General features: G+C 41.3%; 4 protein-coding genes across 7 annotated transcripts in view; 2 read left to right on the forward strand and 2 right to left on the reverse strand.

The window, feature by feature from the left end:
- Positions 1-6,476, reverse strand: part of LOC128732525 (cytoplasmic dynein 1 light intermediate chain 2) — a 34,571-nt gene extending 28,095 nt beyond the window's left edge. Inside the window, exon 1 of the mRNA XM_053825794.1 lies at positions 5,795-6,476. Within this exon, the coding sequence (XP_053681769.1) occupies positions 5,795-5,874 (80 nt within the window). The 5' untranslated portion in view covers positions 5,875-6,476. The remainder of the gene's footprint in view (positions 1-5,794) is intronic.
- Positions 6,477-9,561: 3,085 nt separating this feature from the next.
- Positions 9,562-10,784, forward strand: LOC128732549 (uncharacterized). The gene is made up of 2 exons (XM_053825825.1): positions 9,562-10,183; positions 10,319-10,784. Exons 1-2 carry the CDS (start codon positions 9,635-9,637, stop codon positions 10,688-10,690), a joined length of 921 nt encoding a protein of 306 aa, XP_053681800.1. The 5' UTR covers positions 9,562-9,634; the 3' UTR covers positions 10,691-10,784.
- Positions 10,718-13,958, reverse strand: LOC128732459 (DNA ligase 1). 3 transcript variants are annotated; one of them, XM_053825712.1, is made up of 5 exons: positions 13,850-13,958; positions 13,717-13,785; positions 13,230-13,626; positions 11,664-13,179; positions 10,718-11,601 (listed from the first exon to the last, which is right to left on the reverse strand). In XM_053825712.1, exons 2-5 carry the CDS (start codon positions 13,754-13,756, stop codon positions 10,804-10,806), a joined length of 2,751 nt encoding a protein of 916 aa, XP_053681687.1. In that variant the 5' UTR covers positions 13,757-13,785; positions 13,850-13,958; the 3' UTR covers positions 10,718-10,803. The 3 variants fall into 3 exon arrangements, with proteins under 3 accessions (XP_053681687.1, XP_053681703.1, XP_053681695.1); XM_053825728.1 differs by having other exon boundaries at positions 13,230-13,391; positions 13,850-13,952; XM_053825720.1 differs by having other exon boundaries at positions 13,230-13,433; positions 13,850-13,952.
- Positions 13,959-14,585: 627 nt separating this feature from the next.
- On the forward strand, positions 14,586-18,518 carry LOC128732491 (zinc finger protein 239-like). Of its 2 annotated transcripts, none has more exons than XM_053825761.1 (5): positions 14,586-14,798; positions 14,857-16,037; positions 16,096-16,378; positions 16,459-16,707; positions 18,183-18,518. In XM_053825761.1, exons 1-5 carry the CDS (start codon positions 14,742-14,744, stop codon positions 18,420-18,422), a joined length of 2,010 nt encoding a protein of 669 aa, XP_053681736.1. In that variant the 5' UTR covers positions 14,586-14,741; the 3' UTR covers positions 18,423-18,518. The 2 variants fall into 2 exon arrangements, with proteins under 2 accessions (XP_053681736.1, XP_053681728.1); XM_053825753.1 differs by lacking the exon at positions 16,459-16,707 and adding an exon at positions 16,748-16,999.
- Positions 18,519-22,474: the final 3,956 nt, after the last annotated feature.

The following is a 22,474-nucleotide window of genomic DNA, read 5'->3' on the forward strand; positions in this document are numbered from 1 at the left end:
TAGTACTGGTTGGAGTATTCCAACAGGTGTAATGGAGGAGAACGATGAACCTGGCGCAGCTCTTCGGCGAACCTGGTATCCATAAGGTTTACCACGATAGATCAAAATAATGGTCGCAGTGGTCAAACCTTCCGACAAAAAAAAAATCCATAAAGTTGCTAAAGCTGGAAGGGTACAATGGGCGGGACATTTTGTGAGAATGCCGGACAACAACCCCGCAAAAATGGATTTCCCCTCGAATCCGGTTGGTACCAGATGCAGAGGTCCGCAATGTGCTCGATGGTTAAACCAAGTGGAGCATGACGTGGAAAGTGTGGGACAGTCGAGAAATTGGAGACCATTGCAGTGCGTCCCGAGTCCGGGGTTTTACAAGCAATTACGGTCAACAGGCTTGTTATTTCGTCACTAATTGTGCAAAAAGTGCAACTTTTTTTTCAACACAATGAGCAGAACTGCTGTCAGAAATGAGAAATAAATCCACACAAGGAGAAGCAGACTAAACATAAAGAAAAAACTGACGCGCAGAAAAACTTCTTATTGCGCTCTTCAAATGAGAAACTTTCGATTCTCGTTAGCTACAGCAGTAAGCATGAAAATGAAACAACCGTTGCGGCGCAGAGACTATGGACTCAGATGCGTCAAGGCAATCAAAAGTCATTAAATTTTGAATCTAAGCGGAGAATTACCTTTGTTTATAATGAAACTTTCCTGTAGGTGCGCATCAAGAAGCAAATGCATGGGAATTTCAATGTTGCCATATCTAAATAACATTTTTCGCACTGTTACCGTTGTGACATGCCTGACCAAAGAGATGCAGTTGCGTCCACAGGCAGCCAAACTCAACTGAATATACTCAATGTAAGAATCATGATTCAACTGCATTAACGGATTATTGCAAATTGCATCAAAAACGCGAAATGCAAAAAACTTGCAGAGAGCGTGCAAGTAAAATCCTTGCAGGGAGCTTTCAATTATACATGGCAATTTATTGCGATTGACACTCGCAACAAGCTGACATAAATATTTGACAGGTCACTGCTGGAATTCTACTTGCAAACTGTTTACAAGATACTTGCATTTCGCGTTTTTGATGCAATTTGCAATAATATTTTTCTGATGGCAATGACCGCTATTTACAATCGTCGTTTTTTCTCAACGCACTACCCATGTTAAAACTACCCGTAGTTGTCATACCTCAGTGCATCGCATCAACGTATTCAAAGTGTATTAACATTCAGTTGCTCCTCAATGAGTAGCACAATGTGCGGTTGCTGATACAACTGCATTCAGCAAGAAAAGAGAAAAATCAAAAAGAAACGGAGAAGAATAAATCGCGTTGAAGACTGAGCACAGTTTGAATTTTTCTCTTCTCTTTTTTTGTTCTGAGGAGAAATCATCCCTGACGATCGAAGAGGCTAAGCTCCCGTACAAAATGAAAAAAAAAAATGTATATTTCAACCCACCACTTCGCAGGCAGAGTATTACATACCTTTTTGTACCAGTGTCCTCTATTTTCCTTACTTCGAAACCATTTGTGCCACTCTTTACTCTTGTGGCAAGCAACCCCCGAAAACGAAAAAGAAGGTAGACATTAGCTTTTCGTTCGTTTTGTCCTTTTCACTTACGCTGATACACATAGGGGAAGGGCGGTAAAGACGGACACCTTAAGGCAAAGACTCAATATCTACGCAAATATAACTATATTGATCGCAATTTTCATGCAAACTGAACCTTTAGGTCTCTGTCTAATAAAGTTAAAACGTGTGCTAAAAAATTTCTTCCAAAATGTATGCTTTTTCTAATATTATAAACATTATGTATAAATCAGAGTTTCTGCGAATAGGCGGGAAAGACGGACACTTGGTATAGGAAAGACGGACACTCGCAAAAAGGTGTCATGCGTCGTCGAATTATCAGTTTTAAGAAAGATCAAAGCCTCTGTCAAGCAGAATTTGATAAAGTAATGTATGAGGTATTTCTAGAGCTAGTTATTGTGTACAGTATTGCTGTCCAAAGTTTTACTGCACCTTTTGTATTTAAGGTGCTACAATGCCGCTACTGTGTTGCTAACCAAATATACGTTCACTGGTTACCAACGGGATAGGAGCCGTATAGCATCGTAAATCCAAAAGATACAACAAAGTTTTGTGAAGAAAAATTGTAGATGATAACTAGCTCTATAAATGCCCTCTGCATAACTTTTTCGAATTCTGTTTAGCTGAAGCGGTACACTTAAATAATCAAAGTCGAGCCAAAGTGAGTGCGCCATGGTTGATAATTGAGAAGAGGAATTGAGACAACTAATGATGGCAATACAGCGAACAAATTTTTGAAATGCTCGAAGATTAGAAATAATTGGTTTAAAAGTGAAATTACTTGAACGTTGCAGAACTATTTTGTAGCCTTCGTCCTCTGGGAACGCAATCAATACGGTAAAATTTAAGGAATAAGCTATAAACTGCTCGAATGATGGTAGATGAATACTCAGAATTATCTATTATCTTCTTCTATCTATTAATAAATTGTTTATTATAATCATTTGGTGATTTATCACGTACTCATTTCAATTGCAATTCAATTTCAATTCAAGTTTCAATTCAAGTTTTCGATCTGCGGCTAAAAATATATTTCGGGTTTAGTTCGCGGCACTGTGACTCCAACCCAGAATTTCTCGATTAGTGCTCGAGTGCTTTACGCATTTAAACTATACCACACCCATGCAATAATTAGTCTCAGATAGTACATTGGTGTGGTATAGTTTAAATGCTTAAAGCACTCGAGCACTAATCGAGAAATTCTGGGGTTGGAGTCCCAGTGCCACGAACTAAACCCAATATATTTTTAGCCGCAGATCGAACACTTGCCCAGTAGTCAGTCTAACATTTTTCGCACCAAACGCTCCTCTGCTTTAATAAAAAAAAAGAGTTTACGTTTGACCGCGAAAAAGTCAGTACCAGTAAAAACATACAAAACTGATCAAAAATAAGTACAATAAATATTTTGGAACTACCTTTAAGTCAAAACAAAGAAATACATAGCGTTAGCTTATTTAGAGAATGACAATAAAAAGTGTCTAGTAACAGTGCTCCTAAGTTCAAAGTATTAAATCATCCAAATTGAAATAATTGTAACGAAATCGTAGACATACTTTGACGTGTGTTTTGGTTAAAAGAGACTTATTTTCGTTGATGATGCTGGACTTCATTATCATGAAAAATCCATTTACGGCCGCCCGTCCTAACACTGTGCATTGTCACTCGTATTGGAAGTGCTTTCGAGACGTATTAAATCATCCAAATTGAAATAATTGTAACGAAATCGTAGACATACAACTTTGACGTGTGTTTTGGTTAAAAGAGACTTATTTTCGTTGATGATGCTGGACTTCATTATCATGAAAAATCCATTTATGGCCGCCCGTCCTAACACTGTGCATTGTCACTCGTATTGGAAGTGCTTTCGAGACGAAATAAGAAAAGGAAGGGTATGATCTGACGGAAAACCTATATCGCACTCTGTAAAATATGCTCATTAGACCGCTTGTTCTCTACGAGCATTAAACGTGGACAATGCTCGAGGATGACCTGCGAGTGCTTCGAGTTTTCGAAAGACGAATGCTAAGAACGATCTTCGACGGCATACAGAAGAACGGAATGTGGAGGCGAAAAGGTGGCTAAAACTGGACTGATACTAACCTGCAAAGATGGCGTTCATTTTATGTCCGATAGGAACAAGACGACAAGGAGTGCACCGAGCAAGATGGTTAGACCAGGTGGAGCGAGCTCTAACAGAGAGTACACGGTGTCCAAGGAATTGGAAAGCTTGTGGAGAGGAGTAAACGAGAGACTACAGAGGCATGAGAGATCTCTGGTGCCATTGATGTTTATATAAGTATACAGCATTTTGTTACATTCATTTCATTGTTTAGTAAGGCTACGTGCTGTCTTTGCATGGACACCCGGCTTATGGTTTATTGAGAAGGCTTTTGTAATACCTCAACGTTCATTAAGACTTTGTCAAATGATGCATTACCTAAATCAACATATCACAACATAGGCAGATAAGCATAGGTAAAAGATCTGACGGAGCTTCAGATTCATTGACATCACTACTTGTAAGCGACAAATACTGTATCGCGATCTGTACAGATTATGATAAACCTCATGTCAGATCTTGTTCATTCTCAATACAAACAACATGCGTAATCTTTTTTCTCGCTACTGGGTAAGATGTAACACTGTGATCGATAGCTTAGACTGTTTAGAGTTCAAAATCTTGTGATCAATGCAGAAGATTCACTGACAGTTGGTTTAGATTGTGATAGTTGTTCAAGGCTTCCCAGTTGGCCTCGAGGTTCGATGCTGGTCTAATAAGCCAATCGTCGTATGCTCGAATTTTGGGACTTTTAGAGTCAGTAGGATCGTAGCACTAGCCCTGCCAATGTCCAGTACTTAAACAGCTGGCTGGAAAGTCTGTCGTCTGTCGAAAGAAACAGATGAAGTTTCGATAACGGAATGTAGCACCCAGGCTTGGTTTATAGTTCTGCGCTACTCTTCTGCAGTATACTGTCATCAGGGATGTTGCAGGTCGGGTCGGAATACACGGATCCGAAGTTTACCCTCAATCTATGGTGTATAGGTGAAGTATACATATAGGCAAAAACGATGAAGAAAAGCTTCTAACAAATATTGCATTTGTCTACACTGATTAAAGTTTGTGGAGATCGCAGCGGGTACTCGGTGCGGTTTGTTGAGGTTGAAAAGAGTTGGTTCATGGATTCAATATCTCAAAGAAATGATAGTGAATAATATTAGGTATTATTATTGCAACTACTCATGATCTAGTTATGACTTTTGAGTGGGAGTTACACTCTCAAAGCGACATAAACATCAAGTTTGTATCTTCTTGTACAATTGGTTTGCAACAATGTGATAGTATATATGAAGTGTCACATCTGAATTTTCATTTAGCTGTAAACTCGCAAAACAATCGAAGAACCGGTGTATAAATATTTACTACTGATATTTTCACGCTGCTGCATACAACTAACTCTGGGAAGTTAATAGTTTACTTGCTCCCACTTCCAACGCATTGCAACGCTAAGGCAAGGAGATAAAGATTTATCGTGAAGCAGATTATGATTCATCAATGACGGCACGCTTATGCACATTTGCATACCCGTCCATAACACATTGATATTGTTGTCTTTCAATACATCCATAGTTATAGCATTTAGGTTTATGTTGTTACATGTCAGGTACGAAAAAATCGAACATTGGAAAACATCACTAGCAAACTATCAAGCCGAATTGAAATTTTGTTGCTCATAGGAACCCCGAAAAATATGCAAGCGCTACACTGACGGCCCGATTATAGTCTCTAGCTGGCAAGTGTACGCGCCATCGCTCTCTTTTTCGCTCACTATTTTCACCATCCCCCTTGATCGATCAATGAATAAAATTGTGATCGTGGCTCTTTGAATGAGTGCATCAGCAGTTAAGGAGCACCAACAAATATGGGGCGAAAAAAATTACTTATGCAAAATCGCTGTTATATATACAAAAGCGCTTGAGAATCGTGACTAAACAATAGGTACTAAACAGAACTTTCTCTTTAGCAAGAAACTCTTTCTTGTGAATGTAAAATTAATTTCTTGATTCAAAAGATTCAAAGTCAAATTAAAAGTGGGTAGGTATATTTCCACCATTAGTACCGTCATCAGATGCTTGCCTCACATACATAAACCTAGCTATATAACAGGTGCGTCATCCTGGATAGATATTTGTGTACTCACCAAAGATTTTCTTTCGGATCGATATCCTTCTTTCGCGGTGTAGTTAATCCATTCACTTGAGACGTGGACAGAATCTCCATTTTTTCGATGTGAAGTATTTTCAATCTTTGCGTGTGGATCCTAGTAATCCGAAGTTCGCGTTGGGGCCTTTAGAAGGCTGATGGAAAAACCTTTCGTAGTGGAAACGTTTTGTCAACCAAAACAACTCAGCGACAGGGCAGCAGAGCAATAGCTGATAAGGAATACACACAAGAGATCCTCTGACGCAGTCCGCAGCAGTGCTCTGCAACAGCTTCCAAACCTTCTGCTTTCTATAAGCTTTTTTACACTAAATTCCACCAGGAAAACTGTCAAACACAATCGAGATCACAACGTTAATGCTGTTTAATGCACACACGAAGGGAAAATTGTTGGGGAGGTATTCGTCGCGTTTTCACTCCAAGCAGCAGCCACAGAAAAAACTACTTCCGGAACAATCTGGCCCTGTAATCACAATTAAAACTGAAGCTGGCACTAACGAGGATTAGTAGACACAATTTTAGCAAGAAAATGGTGAGCATTCGCTGCATTAAAACATTTTTCTTCGTTGCCTTTTGCCACTACCAATTCGAACAATCCTCGACCAACCCGTTTCACTGCTCTTTTTTCTCGCAGAGGATTTTTTTTTCTACATTACACACCTTCAACGTCGTCTTAGCTGCTGCTTCTTTTTCTTACAGTCTCTTCTTAACGAAAGCGCACGTCATGTTTTCGGATGTCATGGAAATGTCAAGTTGAGTTTCTATGCTCAAAATTCAGATGGCAAAGCATCCCATTCGAACGAGTTGGTTAACAGCTTTTCAAAAGGACGTATTTGCAACAGAAAATCAAGGAGTTTCTAGTAAAGCGGGGTACGGTACGCTGCTGAAAAGAAAACAGCTCAAGAAAAAATCTTGTTATTTACCGAAGAAATTTTGACAACTCCAATGCAAGCAACCACCTGTCATTTTTTCTTGTGGTATAATAATTGCGCCTGATATTATTCCGTACGGAAAAGTGACGTTTTAATTCACTTGCGTGTAAACCAACGTCATCTGGACGTGAAATAATATTTCTTATGAGGTGCGTACTGCTTAAGAAATCGTAAAAGAAATCAATTTCTTGAGCATTTCTTGTCCTATCTTTTTACCCTTTTTACCCATTACTTTTCAGCAGCGTACCCCGCTTAAGGCGATAAATCAGCGGGGTGCTATCCCTATCTTAACGAACGGTGTTTGACAGTCGACTTAACGAAGGGCGCTATAGATCATTACACGGGAGCTCCTAACCACATTTTTTTTGCAGCACTTGGGCTGTGAACCATTTCGCGAAATTTTTAACTTTTTGGTTAAAATTTGACAGTTCGATGGTTTGTCGAAAATAACCCTGCTCGGGAGCATGGTTAATTTTGACCAAGGTTTTGACAGTTCGATGGTTCGCTTCAGAGCCAATGAGATATGCACAGGTGAGGAAGAGAGCTTCGACGTGTTTCACTGATTTTTCGTTGGATTTTTTTACATTGGTATGGATGCTTATCGCATAATAAATTTGTTCAAACAATTTGGGTTGAAATGAGATGAATTTTAGCTATCAAATAAAAGCAAATGAACATCAAAAATTCATCCAATTCTAACTCGGACAGAATAAACAATATTTTCATCCTCACCTTATATGCTCTCATTGAGCAAAATTAACTATCAATCCGTCAAATATGAAATGGTTCGCATTCTGAACTGATTTTAACCACTCAAGGAGAAATAACCATCGAACTGTCAAATTTTAACCAAAAAGTTAAAAATTTCGCGAAATGGTTCACAGCCTTGGTGGTTTGTTTACATGGTATTAAAGTTTGAATTGAGTTGTCCATCTTTGTCCGGCAGATAATGATAAAAAAATTATAGTTTTTATTTAAGAGAAAGTACCTCACATGCATTTTAAAGCACCTGATGCAGTAAATCCTTCACGAAATTTTAAATCGAAACCGCTGCATGTGACAAAAAACATGTAAACAAACCACCAAGTGGTGTCATTTGACGGCAAAATGACGTCATCGCAAAATGATCCATACCGTCAATTGACAGATAGTGGCGCCCTTGTTTACATTTTAGAAAACTTTCCTTTCCGTTTATAGCGAATGTAGCGTGTTTTTTTTAACATTTTACAGGCATAATGGCTTTTAAATTTAGTCCTAATGCTGTTTAAACTCGGTTTAAACAACAAACTTGCCGTTTAAACAGCTGAAACTTTTTTGGATTCTGCGGTCTGTTTATAAACAACGGCGCCAGTATCTGCCAGATGACGTCACCTTGATTTGGTTAACTATAACTCGCATCACTTTTGATTTCGTCCAATGTAACAATTCCACCATATTGAGAAAAACGAGATCGAAGTTCTTCGAATTGAACTTTAAATTGCTTCAAAATGAAATAATTTTCAGTCATTCACTCAACGTGGTTGATGAATAATAACATTCAATATTTAACGGAGATTTTAAAAATCTAATTAAAACTAAGCAGTTTTGGTTTATTATGGAAAAAGTTACATTGGACTGTTTACCATCTCATGCTGTACTTTGGACGGTTTTATTTGTCCAGGCTCTTGCACATAAATTAAGCGAGATCACCGTAAAATACGTGCGTTGCCGTGCTACGCTATTTTCGAGCTTATTTTTCAATATTAGACCGCTTGTTTCACTTAAAATGCATTAATAATGCGAAAAAAACTTTCACTTGCTAAACGTCCAATGTACAGATTGGGTTTGTTTTGATTTTTTTTGCACTTTGGACATCAGATGAGAACGACCGAAGTAACAGTCAGTCATTCGTAATTCGAATGTGCGCATTGGACATTTTGATAATGCTAATTTTTTCACCTCAAAATAATTCTATTTGGGCAGGTGTTTTTGTATAACATAGAGTTTAAAAAGAGCAATAATTTGTTGTGATAAACCGGATTTGTTTACAATTGTTACATTGGACGAAATGAAAAGTGACGCGAGATAACTCTCACTCGTTTTGTTTACATTTGCGACATTCGCCCTTTTGTTAATTCTATCTAGAATAGGGTGTTTGCAGAGTGCATATGTATTGTAGATCTGTGGGGCAGGCAAAAGTGACAGCTCCATATAAAACACACGGGATGGGAAGAGTAAAATTTTTTAAATGATTTATTTTCTTTATTTCAAACAGAAATTACAAATTGCTTCATACATATGGCAAGGTAATATATCTGTTTACTAAATAAAAAAATTATTTTCAACAAATCAGGTAAGACGCGGTAGCAATGATCAAAAATGTAACTATGACCTATGTTAGCGGGATAAAACTAAACAAATATCAATAGCCAGTAGTTGCTTTCGGCTAAGAAAGCAATTTATTATGCTAAAACCAATTTTATATTCCGTTACTTTCAACTTGGCCTATGCCGTATACTGCTTCAAAAATCAGAATATTTGGGACACCGATTTAACGCGAATTCACCGAAACCCTAGTTACCAAAAGTCAGCATATATTTCAGGGAACATTTGTCGGTTATTTTGACTATTAGTTGCTTCAAAATGATGAACAATTTTAGAAAAAATGATAATTTTATCCAGCACGTTTTTGCTGCATCGAATAGGAAAATATGCAATGTGTGCCCAACAGATGTCTTGCATGTGTGTGTAGCAAAAGCCCTATTGTGTTTGTCGTTCTTCTGATGGTCAGTCGTCCTTGTTCATGCGTCATTTTTTGTTTTTAAACAGAAAAAGATAGGAATTGGAATTGGCTTCATTTTTCGAAAAATTAAGACTTAAAACAAGTTAGTCGATATAAAGTAACCATCATGGGCCCTAAACTAGCTACCAAATGTGCTCATTGTCAAACTGGTGTTTCGGATAAATGGCACACAATTGAAAAAGGTACTATCGTTTGCTCTCCGTGTCACGAAAAGCATGAAAAAATGCAGCTGGAACTTGAAGAGGAATTAAAAGTAATACAGTCGGAACCATCTAAGGCGAATCCAGTCAGTGAGGGATTAGATGTTGCAAGTGTCGCTAATCAAGAAATGAAATTTTCGATGGCAATGGCGGATACTGATTCTGGACAAAAAATTGAAGAGCAGAGAGAGTCCACTGAGTGTACGAAAGATGAAGCGGGCGATGAAAAGGAGGATAAGGATTCAAACATGGACAGTAAAGAAAAACCGGTACTGTCGCTTAGTCCGAGGAAGCTGCGAAAAAATGTAAGAAGTTCACGAAAAGGTGGAGTTGGTGGTTCAGGTGGCAATGGAAGTAAAACGGGACGCTCAAGACGGTTTATATTTAAGAAAAACCCCATGAAGACTCCCAACATTACTGTTACGACACGAACTGTTGAGACGCTGTTTCATAACGTAAGTAAATAAGCTTTTCAATGTAAAGTTTCTCCTGAAAAATCCTTGAACTAAGCCGCATGACGTAAATTAAAATTACAAATGAACACATTAATTTTATTTAGCACGGATATCACCATTTATTTTATATTTCAGAACATTTACTACCAACTTGGGGACATTGTTTCGATGGTCGATGCTAAAGGGAATACATACTACGCACAAATTCACGGACTGCAGATTGATTCGTACTGTGAAAAGTCTGCATACATAACTTGGCTTATTCCGACCACCTCAAGTCCGCCACCAAATGAGAAATTCGATCCTGCTACTTATCTTATCGGGCCTGAAGAAGACTTGCCCCGCAAACTCAGTTGCATGGAGTTTGTGATGCATGCTCCAAGCAGTTATTACCTAGATCGGCACAATCCGTATCCAAGGCCGGATACGTGGGGACCGGAGAATACTTCTCAAGAGGATAATTCTAACTACGTTTGGGCCAACATTTCTCATTTGTATCAATGCTAAGTCAGCATTGCGATTGGTTATCTAGATTATTTTTTGTAAGCAATTTTATTGTAAATTATGAAGCATTAAGATTAAGACAAAAAACATAATTTAAGCGTGCTCTCATGTTTTAGTTAGTAAAAGTCCTCTTCGATATCCCGCTGCTTGCCACTTTGCTGATTTTTTATCTGGTCCTGATTAAGGTACATATCGGACACTTGTTTCGCAGATGTTGCATCAGTTACAGATTTATCATCGCGGATGCGAATGAATCGAGGAAAACGTAACGATATTCCTTTCTCTCCATCGATTATGCCCAAAGCTGCACGATGCACGGGACTTAACGAGAGGTCCGCACACAATACCTCCCACACTTGTGCTGGTTCGAACCAGTCATCAGGTTCATGGCCTGAGTCATAGCGATAGTAATTCTTGGCTCGTGGTATTATCCGTTCCTTCAGGAAATCGGTGTGCTTCTGTAAATCCTCATCTGAAAAACCGGTTCCAATTTTGCAAATACTTTGATACTCTTCATTATCTTCGTCGTAGCAAGCAAGCAAAAAACCGCCATAAGTCCCTGTCCGCTTACCCTTGCCTTTATAACCTCCGATAACTACCAAATCGAGCGAATCGCCAACACCAGAAAGATAATCTTTCTTTAATTTCAACCAATTTCTAGATCGTTTAGCGATTTCATATGTTGCCTCTTTCTGGAGAGTTTTCACCATTAAACCTTCACAGTTACCTTTAACCGCTTCGTCTAAGAATCGCTGCAATTCGTCTACATCGTTTGTATCAAGCCGGGTGGCATATTTCCACTGACCTTGTATTTCCCGGAAGTGTTTGTACAGTAGCTCGCGACGTTCTAAGAACGGTCGCTGAACAAGCGGATTGCCATTCAGATATAGCAGATCAAACATAAAAACACATACCTGAAATAATTTAATAAAACAATAGAAAATTGGACAAACTTCGATTCAAAACAATCGCTTACCTGTACTTTAATGTCTGCCTCGCTGGCATCCTTCCTCTTCCGGGTGCTTAACACTTGAAATGGTAAAATCTGCTGCTTTTCTGGATCCCAAGCAACTGCTTCGCAATCCAAAATAGCAGTTTTCACTGAATCTGTCCGGGTGTGATCAAGCCGTGCAATAATATCCGGATATTTGCTAGTATTGTTCTCCTGATTTCGGCTATAGATATTGACACCCCCGTCTTCGAGTAAATGGATTTGTGCGCGCTCACCGTCGTACTTCCACTCGCAGGTGAAATCAATCCCGTCGAAACGTTCTAAAACCTCCTGCACACCCTTGGTCGGATGAGCCAGCATAGGTTTGAGCGGTGTTCCTGGAACCATGGGACACCTCTCCAACAGCTGATCTACACCATGTTTTAACAGAACCGGTATAATCTGATTGTAGTTGGGACATTGGCAGTATACCGTTTTTAGAATCAATGCAATTTCGTCCACCTTAGACTTGGCCGTCGCTTCACTACATTTGGAAAGCGCGTTAACGATCGGTTCCTCAATATCCTCTTGATTTGGCGGCGTCATTGCGCATGCCTGGGCAAGTGCTTGAAGTAGTGACTGCTCTGCCAGACCAATTCGCAGTTTACCAGCCAACGATCGAATAATGAAGCGCGCTTCCGAGTGGCGGCATGCGACAAACATTGACTGGATTTTATCCATTTTCTTCGCCATCGAAGCTGTTCCAGTCATTTTAGCAATCTCTTGTAATTTACTAAAAACTCCTCCCACGGTATGCGCTGCCGGTCGGAACATTACGCGCTGACTGCTCTTGGACTGCTCTGCAACCAGACCCAAGTCTCCCGTATTCTGAGCGTCCGTCTTGATTTGAGCCAAACTTCGGCCCGTGCTCTGAGCAATTGCTTTCATTAATGTATGTTCGGCGATGCCTAATTCAACGCCCTCGTAAGCAGGGGCTAATTGATTCAAACTTAAATACACGCTTGCCAGCAAGTCATACGGACTTAAGACAATCACCGACCGGAAGTAATTGCTAAGGGTCTCCGTCATTTTCAACCGACCACTCGTTTCCTCGATGATTTCAAATGTACGGGCTAACGCTAGGTACGGTATTTTTTCTCCTTTCTTCCAGAACGCATCGTTAATTGGATGATAGTTCTTCTTTCCAGGATTGTAATCGGTTCCGATTTCCACCTTAGAACTAGTAGCAGTAGAATCTTTCTTTCCACTGGTAAAAAAATTCATTACGTTAGCGGATTTATCCTTTGTATCATCGGAGGTTTTAGTCTTTTTTGGCGATTCAGCTTCTTTTTTCAATTCTTTCGCAGTCATGTTAATGTCAGCTTCTGATTCACTTTTACTTAGCACATCTTTCTTCTCCTCCTTCACAAGAGGTTTTTGTTTCGGGGAATTCTTTTTAGAATTTTTTGATGTCTTTTTTGCTTTAGGTGGACTTTTTGGAGACGGTTTCGTGAGGCTTTCTTCTTTTTTAATTGATTTGGCTGGCTCTCCAGGCGAAACTCTACAATAGAATGTTTTATTAAAAATGAACATTAACAAGCAGCAACTTACTTCGACTTGGAGGCCGGCGATTCATCTTCACTGCTAGATGATGCGATGCGGGGTCGTTTTGAAATCTTACTGGTGGTAGTTGTCTCTTTTTGTGGCGACGGGGAAGGAGAGGAATCTGAAACTGCCGACTTGGATGTTTGTTTCTTCAAAGGGCTATCCTCACTGGAAGTATGTACGGTTAGCTTATTTTTCCTGTGACAGTCACTGGTCGTAGCAATTGAGCGAATAGAAAATAAACGATTATTGCTAACAAACACGTTTGCGGTCGGAAAGCGGTAAAACGCCGTGGCATTGCGGAACAAGTAATCCTTTCGCTGAACACGAATAAATGCATCTTTTGAGACACTGCGCAATACCACACAACCAACGTAAATATTGTTTCGAATCATCTGTTTAACTGGGAAACAGTGAGATTCAAAATAGAAGTTAGCAAAAATTGGTTTCATATGCTAACGCACGAGCATTAAATGCCATATTTTTAACTTACCTGGATTTATTATCAACGCTGTTTTTCCCCACATTGCCATTTTTTTCGTTTGCCTTAGAGAAAAACGATCTGAGAAAGCACTATTTTAGTTAAGTTACCTATGGTGAAGACGTATGCTACGGTAATTACTTACAAAATAGATCTTTGTGCCATTATTCTCACAATTTTTTTAATAAAAAAATAACCACAGATTACAAAAAAAATTAGTGATGAGTAACGACAACGACGTCCATTGAGTTGGGCCAGTTGGGCCGTTTGTGCGGTATATAGGAATAAATAAACACGCAAACCACGCAAATCATCAATCCGTCAGCGCGCGTTTTCTGACATCAGAAGCCATTAGAGCATGGCTATCACGCTTGTTAAATTTCAATCATTTTCGTTAAAAGTGCTAAAATGTGGATCAAGGGGTTACCAGCGGCAATGATTACTAGGCAACTTTAAAAAAGTTACCTTTGATTACTTTATACGTATTAGGGTAACCAACGTATTTTGGACCCCCGTAGCAGCTGTATGAAATTTGGACACTTTACAGCAAAATCCATGTTTTCGATTCCAACATGTTAGCGTTAGCGTAAAGGAAATAATGAGATATCATATATTCGCCGTTCTTCACACAAGTTAGCTCCTGAACCCGCAGTGATGTTAGCTCTTGTCAACGCAAAGCAAATGATATTAAGGTGCCAGTTAGCTGGCAAAATCAAATGGGAGTGTCCAAATTATGTAGCTGCTGATGGGGTCCACAATAGGTTGGTTACCCTACGTGACCTCGCTTTTAACGAAACCGGATAAAATCTACTCCATTCAAGGTAAAACTAAATGAACGTGTTCGTGCAAAGGGACAACGTCAGAAAATGTTTAATACAAACATCGTCCGTTTCTCCGAGTTTCCCGTTTTTCTCGTTTTTCTACTGGTTTCTTCGGTCATCCGTATGGCTTAAACACTCCTTGTAAACTTTATAATCTAATATTCTTTAGGTAACATTGTCACTAATTATTCAATAAGAAGTTTTATATTTTTAACAATGAGCTACGATAAAACATCTCTAGTGGTGGAAACCTTACAACCGAATGAGGAACGGGTAGGATTTTTAGATAGTTTTTATGAACGCTAATGAATAACAATGTTCATAACCGCAGATAAACAATATTATGTCGGAAATCACTCCCCCTCGCAAGCAAATCATTCTTAAATACTTCCGCATTAATCCAGATTTTCTTCGTCGGCCTGGTTTGTTCCCAAGAACTCTGAATCTGGTCTGTAGTGATCTTGCGGGAAGTAAACTGCAAATATCTAGCACGGAAGTGCTAGAAGTAATTGAATGCTGGAAGCAACGAGTAGTGGATATTGATGTGACAGCGTGTCCACCATGGGATGGTGAGCTAAAACGCCTTTTGACAGCAGTCGATACACGATTAACGCATACCCAGATTACAACAATTCTGCAACACCTTGAAGTGGTCGGAAGCGACAGCGATACACTCTGGCCAACAATAGCAGTTGAAATGCGAGCACTAAAGTTTTCCTCTCGACCGGAAATATATTGGCGACGTGTGTTCGAAGAGTGGTGTCAAGAAGCCCGCAAAATGTACCAGAAAGATGCAGACAATCTATCAGCGTTGCAACAGCGTTATATTGATTACCTTAAAAACCGTAGCCAATTACAGTCGGAAGAGGCAGAATTTCTACATGAGGACGGAGTTGAATGTGGGGTGGATGCATTTGAATTAATTATCAATCATTGCCGAACCTGCTTACTGGTACTGAAAGTTGGCAGTAAAAAGTGTTATTTGTTTGAGGCGCACGGTTCTAGGACAACACTTGCCGACAAAATAAATGGCTGTTTTGGGAGTGCAATTAAATTAGAAGACAAACTTCCAAAATATGTTTGTGACCAATGTGTCACTCAAGTGGAAGCAGCATACACTATGAAAATGCAAATAGAACGAACGGATGACGAGTTGAGGAATTTGCTGGCAGAGTACGAGAGAAGAGACGAGGATAAATTGGCGAATAGTGAACTCTCTATAGTCGTTGAACAAGTAACAGCAGAAGTCTTGCAAACAGTTGAATTTGGTGAACAAGTCGTGTGCACCGAAACGATAGAGGATCAGCTGATAGAAGATGCCCTATCGGAGGAAGAAGTAGAAAAGAATCTAGAAAGTTTAAGGAATCCTAAAGATAATGAGATGAAAACGAGAGTTACAATTTTAGACGTTAAAAATATGAAAAATATCGAAATAATTGAAGAAACAGAGGAGTATTACGAGGAATTAGAAGATGAGGATGCAAGTTATCAGATTAAACAAGGAAATGAAAAGTACCTACTCGTTTTTAACCACATTGACGGTTGTGTTATTACGTTTTTATAATTCCAGCTTTTCGGTTTGCATCTACGACGCGCCCGAACCACCATTGAAAGTAAATTTGGATCGTAAAAGAGCACGCAACAAAATAATCCACGGAATAACTAGCGACTTTTTTCAATGCGAACAATGCAAAGCAGTTTTTCGGAGCCACGATCTGTGGCAGACACATAGAACTAGACACGACATGGAAAAGCGTTTTACCTGCCCCACTTGCAAGAAGCAGTTCCGATCGGCATCGACGCTGAAAGTGCATCGGCGAACACACACTAACGAACGGCCGTATGTTTGTGATGTAAGTACTTCATCGAAATCCTTTCGCCCATAAAACGCACGCTCAGTCAAATCAATACTCGGAATATTTCTCTCTCTTAGATTTGTAGTAGAAGTTTCGTGCAGAACACCAACCTTACCTATCACATGAAAGTGCACCGGAATATTCGTGATTTTCCTTGCGAGCAGTGTTCATACAGGGCACGCAATCAAAACGATTTAAATTTGCATAAGCGTAGTCATACTGGAGCCCGTCCATACGTCTGTGATCTTTGTCAGTGTTCCTTTTCTACTTCTAGCAATTTAAGCAAACACGTCAAACGGCGACACATGGGCGAAAGGAAGTACAAGGTAATGAAACAGCTATCAAACTATTCTGTTTTTCTTTCAGGTATGTGAAAAGGCTTTCAGGACTTTCAGTCAGATTAAAGCCCACCGTCACGTTCATAAGCCAGACATAAAACCTATCAAATGTGAACATTGTTCATATAGAACGGCTACTCGCTCGTCGTTAGCCATACACTTGAGATCTCATGTGGATGCCAAACCATACGTTTGTGCGGTGTGTAAAGCTGGTTTTGGAACTTCCAGTAATATGCACAAACACGTCAGACATATGCATGAAAAACTAAGACCTTTTAAGGTACTGACAAAAAAGTCCCAGATACTGAGTGTTTAACAAAATCAGGATAGCGTAGGGAATGCTAATAAATTATATGTCGTGCTGATCTATGGGCTTCTCCGGGGGGTTCCTTACTAGATGTCCTTACTTGCAAGGCTGTCCTGATCTTTGTGCTTCGATTTTACTACTTATTTCAACGTATTTGGCTCAACACATATGTAAGTGCTCCAAACATAACTTTTTCAAATCTAGCTTGGTTGAGGAGGTACAATGAAATAAATAAAATCGGTGCATAAGGAGCTCGGCTTACTCGTGTTGTTGTCCGTGGTCACCTATGATCCCAAATACACGAATTCATTTACCACTTCTTGTTCGTCGTCGTTAACAAATACCGTCTGTGAAAGGAACGCGCTTCTCCTTTGAGCCCTCGCCATTCATGCATTTGATCTTCGACGCATTTGTTTCTAGCACAATCCTCCTAGCCTGCGCCGTCAGTCTAGCGTAGTTGGCATCCGCTGTTGCAAAGTTTCTGGCGTAGCCTAGAAGTTGGCTATCTTTCGCTGAACATCGTGCCTCCCGTTTCAATATTCGCTCATCAGACCACTCGCTCAAGAGCGATGTTAAAAGACATGTAAGATAAGTCGTCAGCTTGTCTCAACCATCGTCGCGTCTCAAAGATGTATCAAAGACTCTAACAGCCTCTCCCAAGCATATAACGTATCTCGCAGCCAATCGGAAGGCAAAATTTGACCATGTGATTGGGGCTTATGACACATTCCAGCGTTACGGGACACAATTAGCACATATTTTTACTGTGTGAACCGCTTCCTGATTCACCATTTTTTCACGCTGGAATGTGTCTTAAGAGTAAATAATTTATGAATTCCCCCATAAGGTTTATAACAGGAAAAGTAAAGCAAACGGTTTTATTCGTACGGGCTTTTTCTATTTCAATTCGAGTTTTTTTTTGTCAAATGAGAAACACTCAATTTAAACTAAAAAAGATTTTTTTTGGAAAAATTTCTGACTACGCCCCTTGTATGATCAGTGGCCCAGCGTCGTGTTACAATACATTAATTTATTATAGGTTATTAAAATTATTGTGTTAGTTCGTTGGAATTAAAACAAAGCTCAAATTCTACGTTGCATAGTAAACGAATGAATGCCTTAAATTAATCACATTAATTAAGCTTATATTTTGCAGTGCGAGCAATGCGACAAAACTTTCACCACTAAAGAAACTGTCCAGAAGCACATGGTTACTCACACTCGATCCAAGCCTTATCCATGTCCGGAATGCAGCATACAGTACAGCTGGTACAATGGACTGCAGAAACACATGAAAGCCATGCACGCAGGAAAACCAATACCGACTGAAAAGACAATGTTCGATCAGTTTAACCAGAAACAGGCAACAAAGACGTCGAATATGAAAACTCATTAAACGGTGATTACACAACCTAAATTATAACTAAAGTATTGTGAATCATGATGACTGCTTAGTATATTATGCCACTAAATCTCGGTACGTAAATTATGATAAAAGGCTCGTGGATCAAAGTTCATCTTCAGCGTTATTTTTGTGTTCTAAAACTGTCCAAAATATATAATTCCCTCTCCTTGGTTGAGGGGCTTAACGGTTTTGTGAGTACCATCTAAAGTGTGTCGAGATGTAGAACCGATTGTCTTGTGTCGTGTGTTCGAATCTCGGCTGGGAGGTGCTGCTATAGAGTCAGTAGGATCGTTACACACTAGCCCCGTAATTGTCCTGTACTCTAATAGCCGGCTGCGAAGTCTGTCGATAAGAAAGGGTCAAGCTCTCTACAGGACGTTTATACCCATGACTTTGCTTTGCTTTTGTGTTTCGGGATCAGTGTGTTAGTTTCAAAGCGCCTCCAACGTTCAGACAGAATTTGGGGGTTGTAAATAGCAGGAACTGTTTAAAGTTCGCGATCAAAAATACTCGGAAATAACGCTTGTATATAATGTCCCGTATCAACCAACCCCAACAAGAAATCGCATCAACTTGCTATTTTGAAGGTATATAAACTAACCATTTACAATGTATTGAAAGGTTATTATGCGTTGGATAAGTTTTGATTACAAAAATAATATTTTTCGAAACTTTGTACTTTTCGAGCTTCTCAGGGTTGAGATTGTGCCAACAAGCCATAATGATGGATGGTAAATGGCTCCAGAAACACCACGAAGTTCCACAGCCTCTTATTCAGCAACTCCTATCTCTACCTCCTCGTGGTACCATCCGGGATACGTTCCTTAGTGGAAATCGGACAACCGGTGGAAACTAGGGTCGTATGCAAACAGAGAAGGAGCACGCATGCGAATGCTGAGTGTACACTCTCCGCCAGCAAATGACGGATCTCAGTAGAAGCAAAGCCCCTGGAAAGGAGGATGGTTTTAACAGCTGTTATCCTTGGCTAAATATAAAAGCGTGAATGGATAAACCCCTAATCCAAGGTGTCATGCGACCCGCGCCGAGGGATGAATATTGGGGGCGGGGGGGGGTTTCTATAAATAATCAGCCGCAAACGGAGCCTCTGTGGAGTACCAGGGCGCCCCCACAGTAATCTGTCCTTACCGCATCATGAGAGGCTCTGATGCGGCGGACTCCTCTTTCCCTTCAACTCGTGGGACTATGGATAAACACATAACAAATTTAACTTAAATGAGCGTGGTCGGATTAGATAATCCATTCGCGAGAGGCGGAATCCAAAGATCTCCGCCGATGGATATAAGTGGAAGCGCAAGCGGAAAAGGAAGCGGCACACCTGTCGCTCCAACTGCATCTACGCCGGACGCAGCGGCGACCAGCCTGTCGCTAATAAAAGCAGCAAATCCGTTCGCGGGAGGAGGCATCCAGCGTTCTCCACCAAGGGTGGAGAAGAATGCACTAGTTTGGGTAGCAAAGGCAGCGGTATGCCTACCACACCGGACACAACGATGAACGACCCAGCGCTAATCAGGGCGTTGGCAAATTATACGGACGCACTACCTAAAGTGGTAGCAGCGTCACAGCAGCTCGATAAGGCCATGAGAGGAGATGCCCTGCTCATGGATTTGGGCGTGGACGTGCGGAGCATCCGCCGCTCACGCACTTGTGAAATGATCCTCGAGTTAAAGAAGGTCGCCACCAAGAGTTCCACATACAAGCCGGTTGCGGAAGGAGTGCTCGGGGAGGGAGTGCAGGTACGTGCTCTCACACCAGAAATGACTCTCCAGCTTAAAAACCTGGATGGGATCACCGATGTGCAGGGCCCGACAACGTCCCCTTCAATTGCATAGCGTCACTCAACAATGAAGTAGTGAAGCTTTGGTTTTAACAGAAGCAGCACCGCTTCAGTTTCAAACTGGTTTCAGTCAGCGTCAGCGAAACGGGTTTCAGTTCATCGTGACTATCGGCTTCAACTTTTCATTTGTACTTTTCTATCAAATATTCAGAAGAAGGCCAGCAACTTTGAATGCAAATTAGTTGAATATGAGTAACATTTCCTACAATGCAACGCATATTAAAGTTAACCTAGGCTATATCGACAAATCGTGGCTGACTTTCTGCCGTCGTCTATTGAAACAGCCATCAATTTCAACTGAAGCTTGCTTGAAACGTTCTGTTCAATAAATGAAGCAACTCACTTCATGTATGAAGCAAAGGTAAGAGAAAGTCAGTTTCATTTATTTGTTTCGATGATGCCGGGCCCTGCCGATATGTACGAGGTCGTACAGGCTCTCAAAGAGTAAAGTGGAGTGCTGGTGACAACCGAGGCGGTTCGCCTGCGTAGGGGTCCTGTCGAGACCCAGGTAGTCACCATACGACTCTCGCTGGCGGACGGAAACGAAACCCTGAAAGCTACTAGGCTAAAAGTGGGGTGGTCGGTATGCTCACTGAGCGTGCTCAAGCAGTCGGAAGCTTGCTTCCGGTGCTTCGAGCACGGGCATAAGGTCTGGAACTGCAAGGGGCCAGATAGAAGTCAACTGTGCAGGAAATGTGGCAGTGCTGGCCATAAAGCAAGGGACTGCGCGGAGCCCTCCAAGTGCTTGATCTGTACCGGTAAACGGAACGCAAAGCACGTAACGGGAGGTCCAAGGTGCCCGGCTGGTATGCCGGGACCAAGCCACGATCATAGTGCAAGCGACACAACTCAACCTGAACCACTGCAGCACGGCTCAGCAGCTGCTACACCAAGCAGTTTCCGAGTCGGCAATGGACATTGCCATCATCTCGAACCCATATCGCGTCCCTGCCGGAAACGGCAACTGGGTCTCGGATAGGTCCGGGATGGCGGCTATATGGACGACAAGCAGATTCCCGGTTCAAAAGGTTGTGTCAACCGCAGACGAGGGATTTGCGGTTGCCAAAGTGGGTGGCGTGTTCTACTGCAGCTGTTATGCTGCACCGAGATGGTCTACCGAGCAGTTTACGCGCATGGTAGACCGAGTATCAGTTGTGCTGACTGGTCTAAGGCCGGTGGTTGTGGCGGGCGACATTAACGCTTGGGCGGTAGAGTGGGGATCGGATTATGCTTGAGGCTCTGGCAAAGATCAACGTAGATTTGGCCAACGTCGGCCCCACAAGTACTTTCAGTAGGAACGGTGCGGAGTCTATCATCGACGTGACATTCGGCAGTCCCGGTCTGATAGGAGACTGGAGGGTAGACACTGGCTACACTCACAGTGACCATCAGGCGGTCCGCTATGGTGTCGGTCGGATAACGAAGCAGGCGGCGTGTAGAGCCGACACTCCAACCACTCGTGGATGGAAGACATCATACTCCGATCCCTAAGTATTTGTGGAAGCGATCCGGCGAGAGTGCGGTGATCGCGGTATGCCTGATCCGAACGCTGATCATTTGGTTGAGGTACTGTCGCGAGCGTGTGACGCTACCATGCCTAGGAAAGGTCGACTTAGGTATGGGAGGTCACCGGCTTACTGGTGGACAGATAAAATTGCGGAACTCCGCGGAGCGTGCTTTCATGCGAGGAGAATTATACAAAGAGCTCGTTTTGACAAAGGCAGAGTAACGTGGGCGACGGCAGCTAAGAGGTCGGGGAGGAAGTGACGGTAATAACGAACGAGGAACTCATTGAGATCGCTAAATCCTTAAAGGTGAGCAAGGCACCGGGGTCAGACGGAATCCCGAATATGGCCATTAAAGCGGCTATTCTAGAGGCTTCTGAATTATTCGGGGCAGTAATGAGTAGATGCCTGGAAGCTGGCCACTTCCCGGACAGATGGAAGCGACAGAACCTGGTTCTATTGCCGAAGCCGGGAAAACCTCCAGGTGTCCCCTGGTCATACCGTGGACCCCCGTTCGTTTGACCGTTTTTAATCTGAACACTTTTTAATTTGAACCCCGTTGGTTTGCACGACGTGCAAATTAAAAATGGTTCAAATGTCATTCACAATATGACTACCCTTATTCTGCGAGGCGAGTGACGTGACTATGTTGCAGTCACCGCGAATCAGGTGACAATTGTCAC

Source organism: Sabethes cyaneus, chromosome 1, assembly GCF_943734655.1.
Source record: "Sabethes cyaneus chromosome 1, idSabCyanKW18_F2, whole genome shotgun sequence".
Lineage (NCBI taxonomy): Eukaryota > Metazoa > Arthropoda > Insecta > Diptera > Culicidae > Sabethes > Sabethes cyaneus.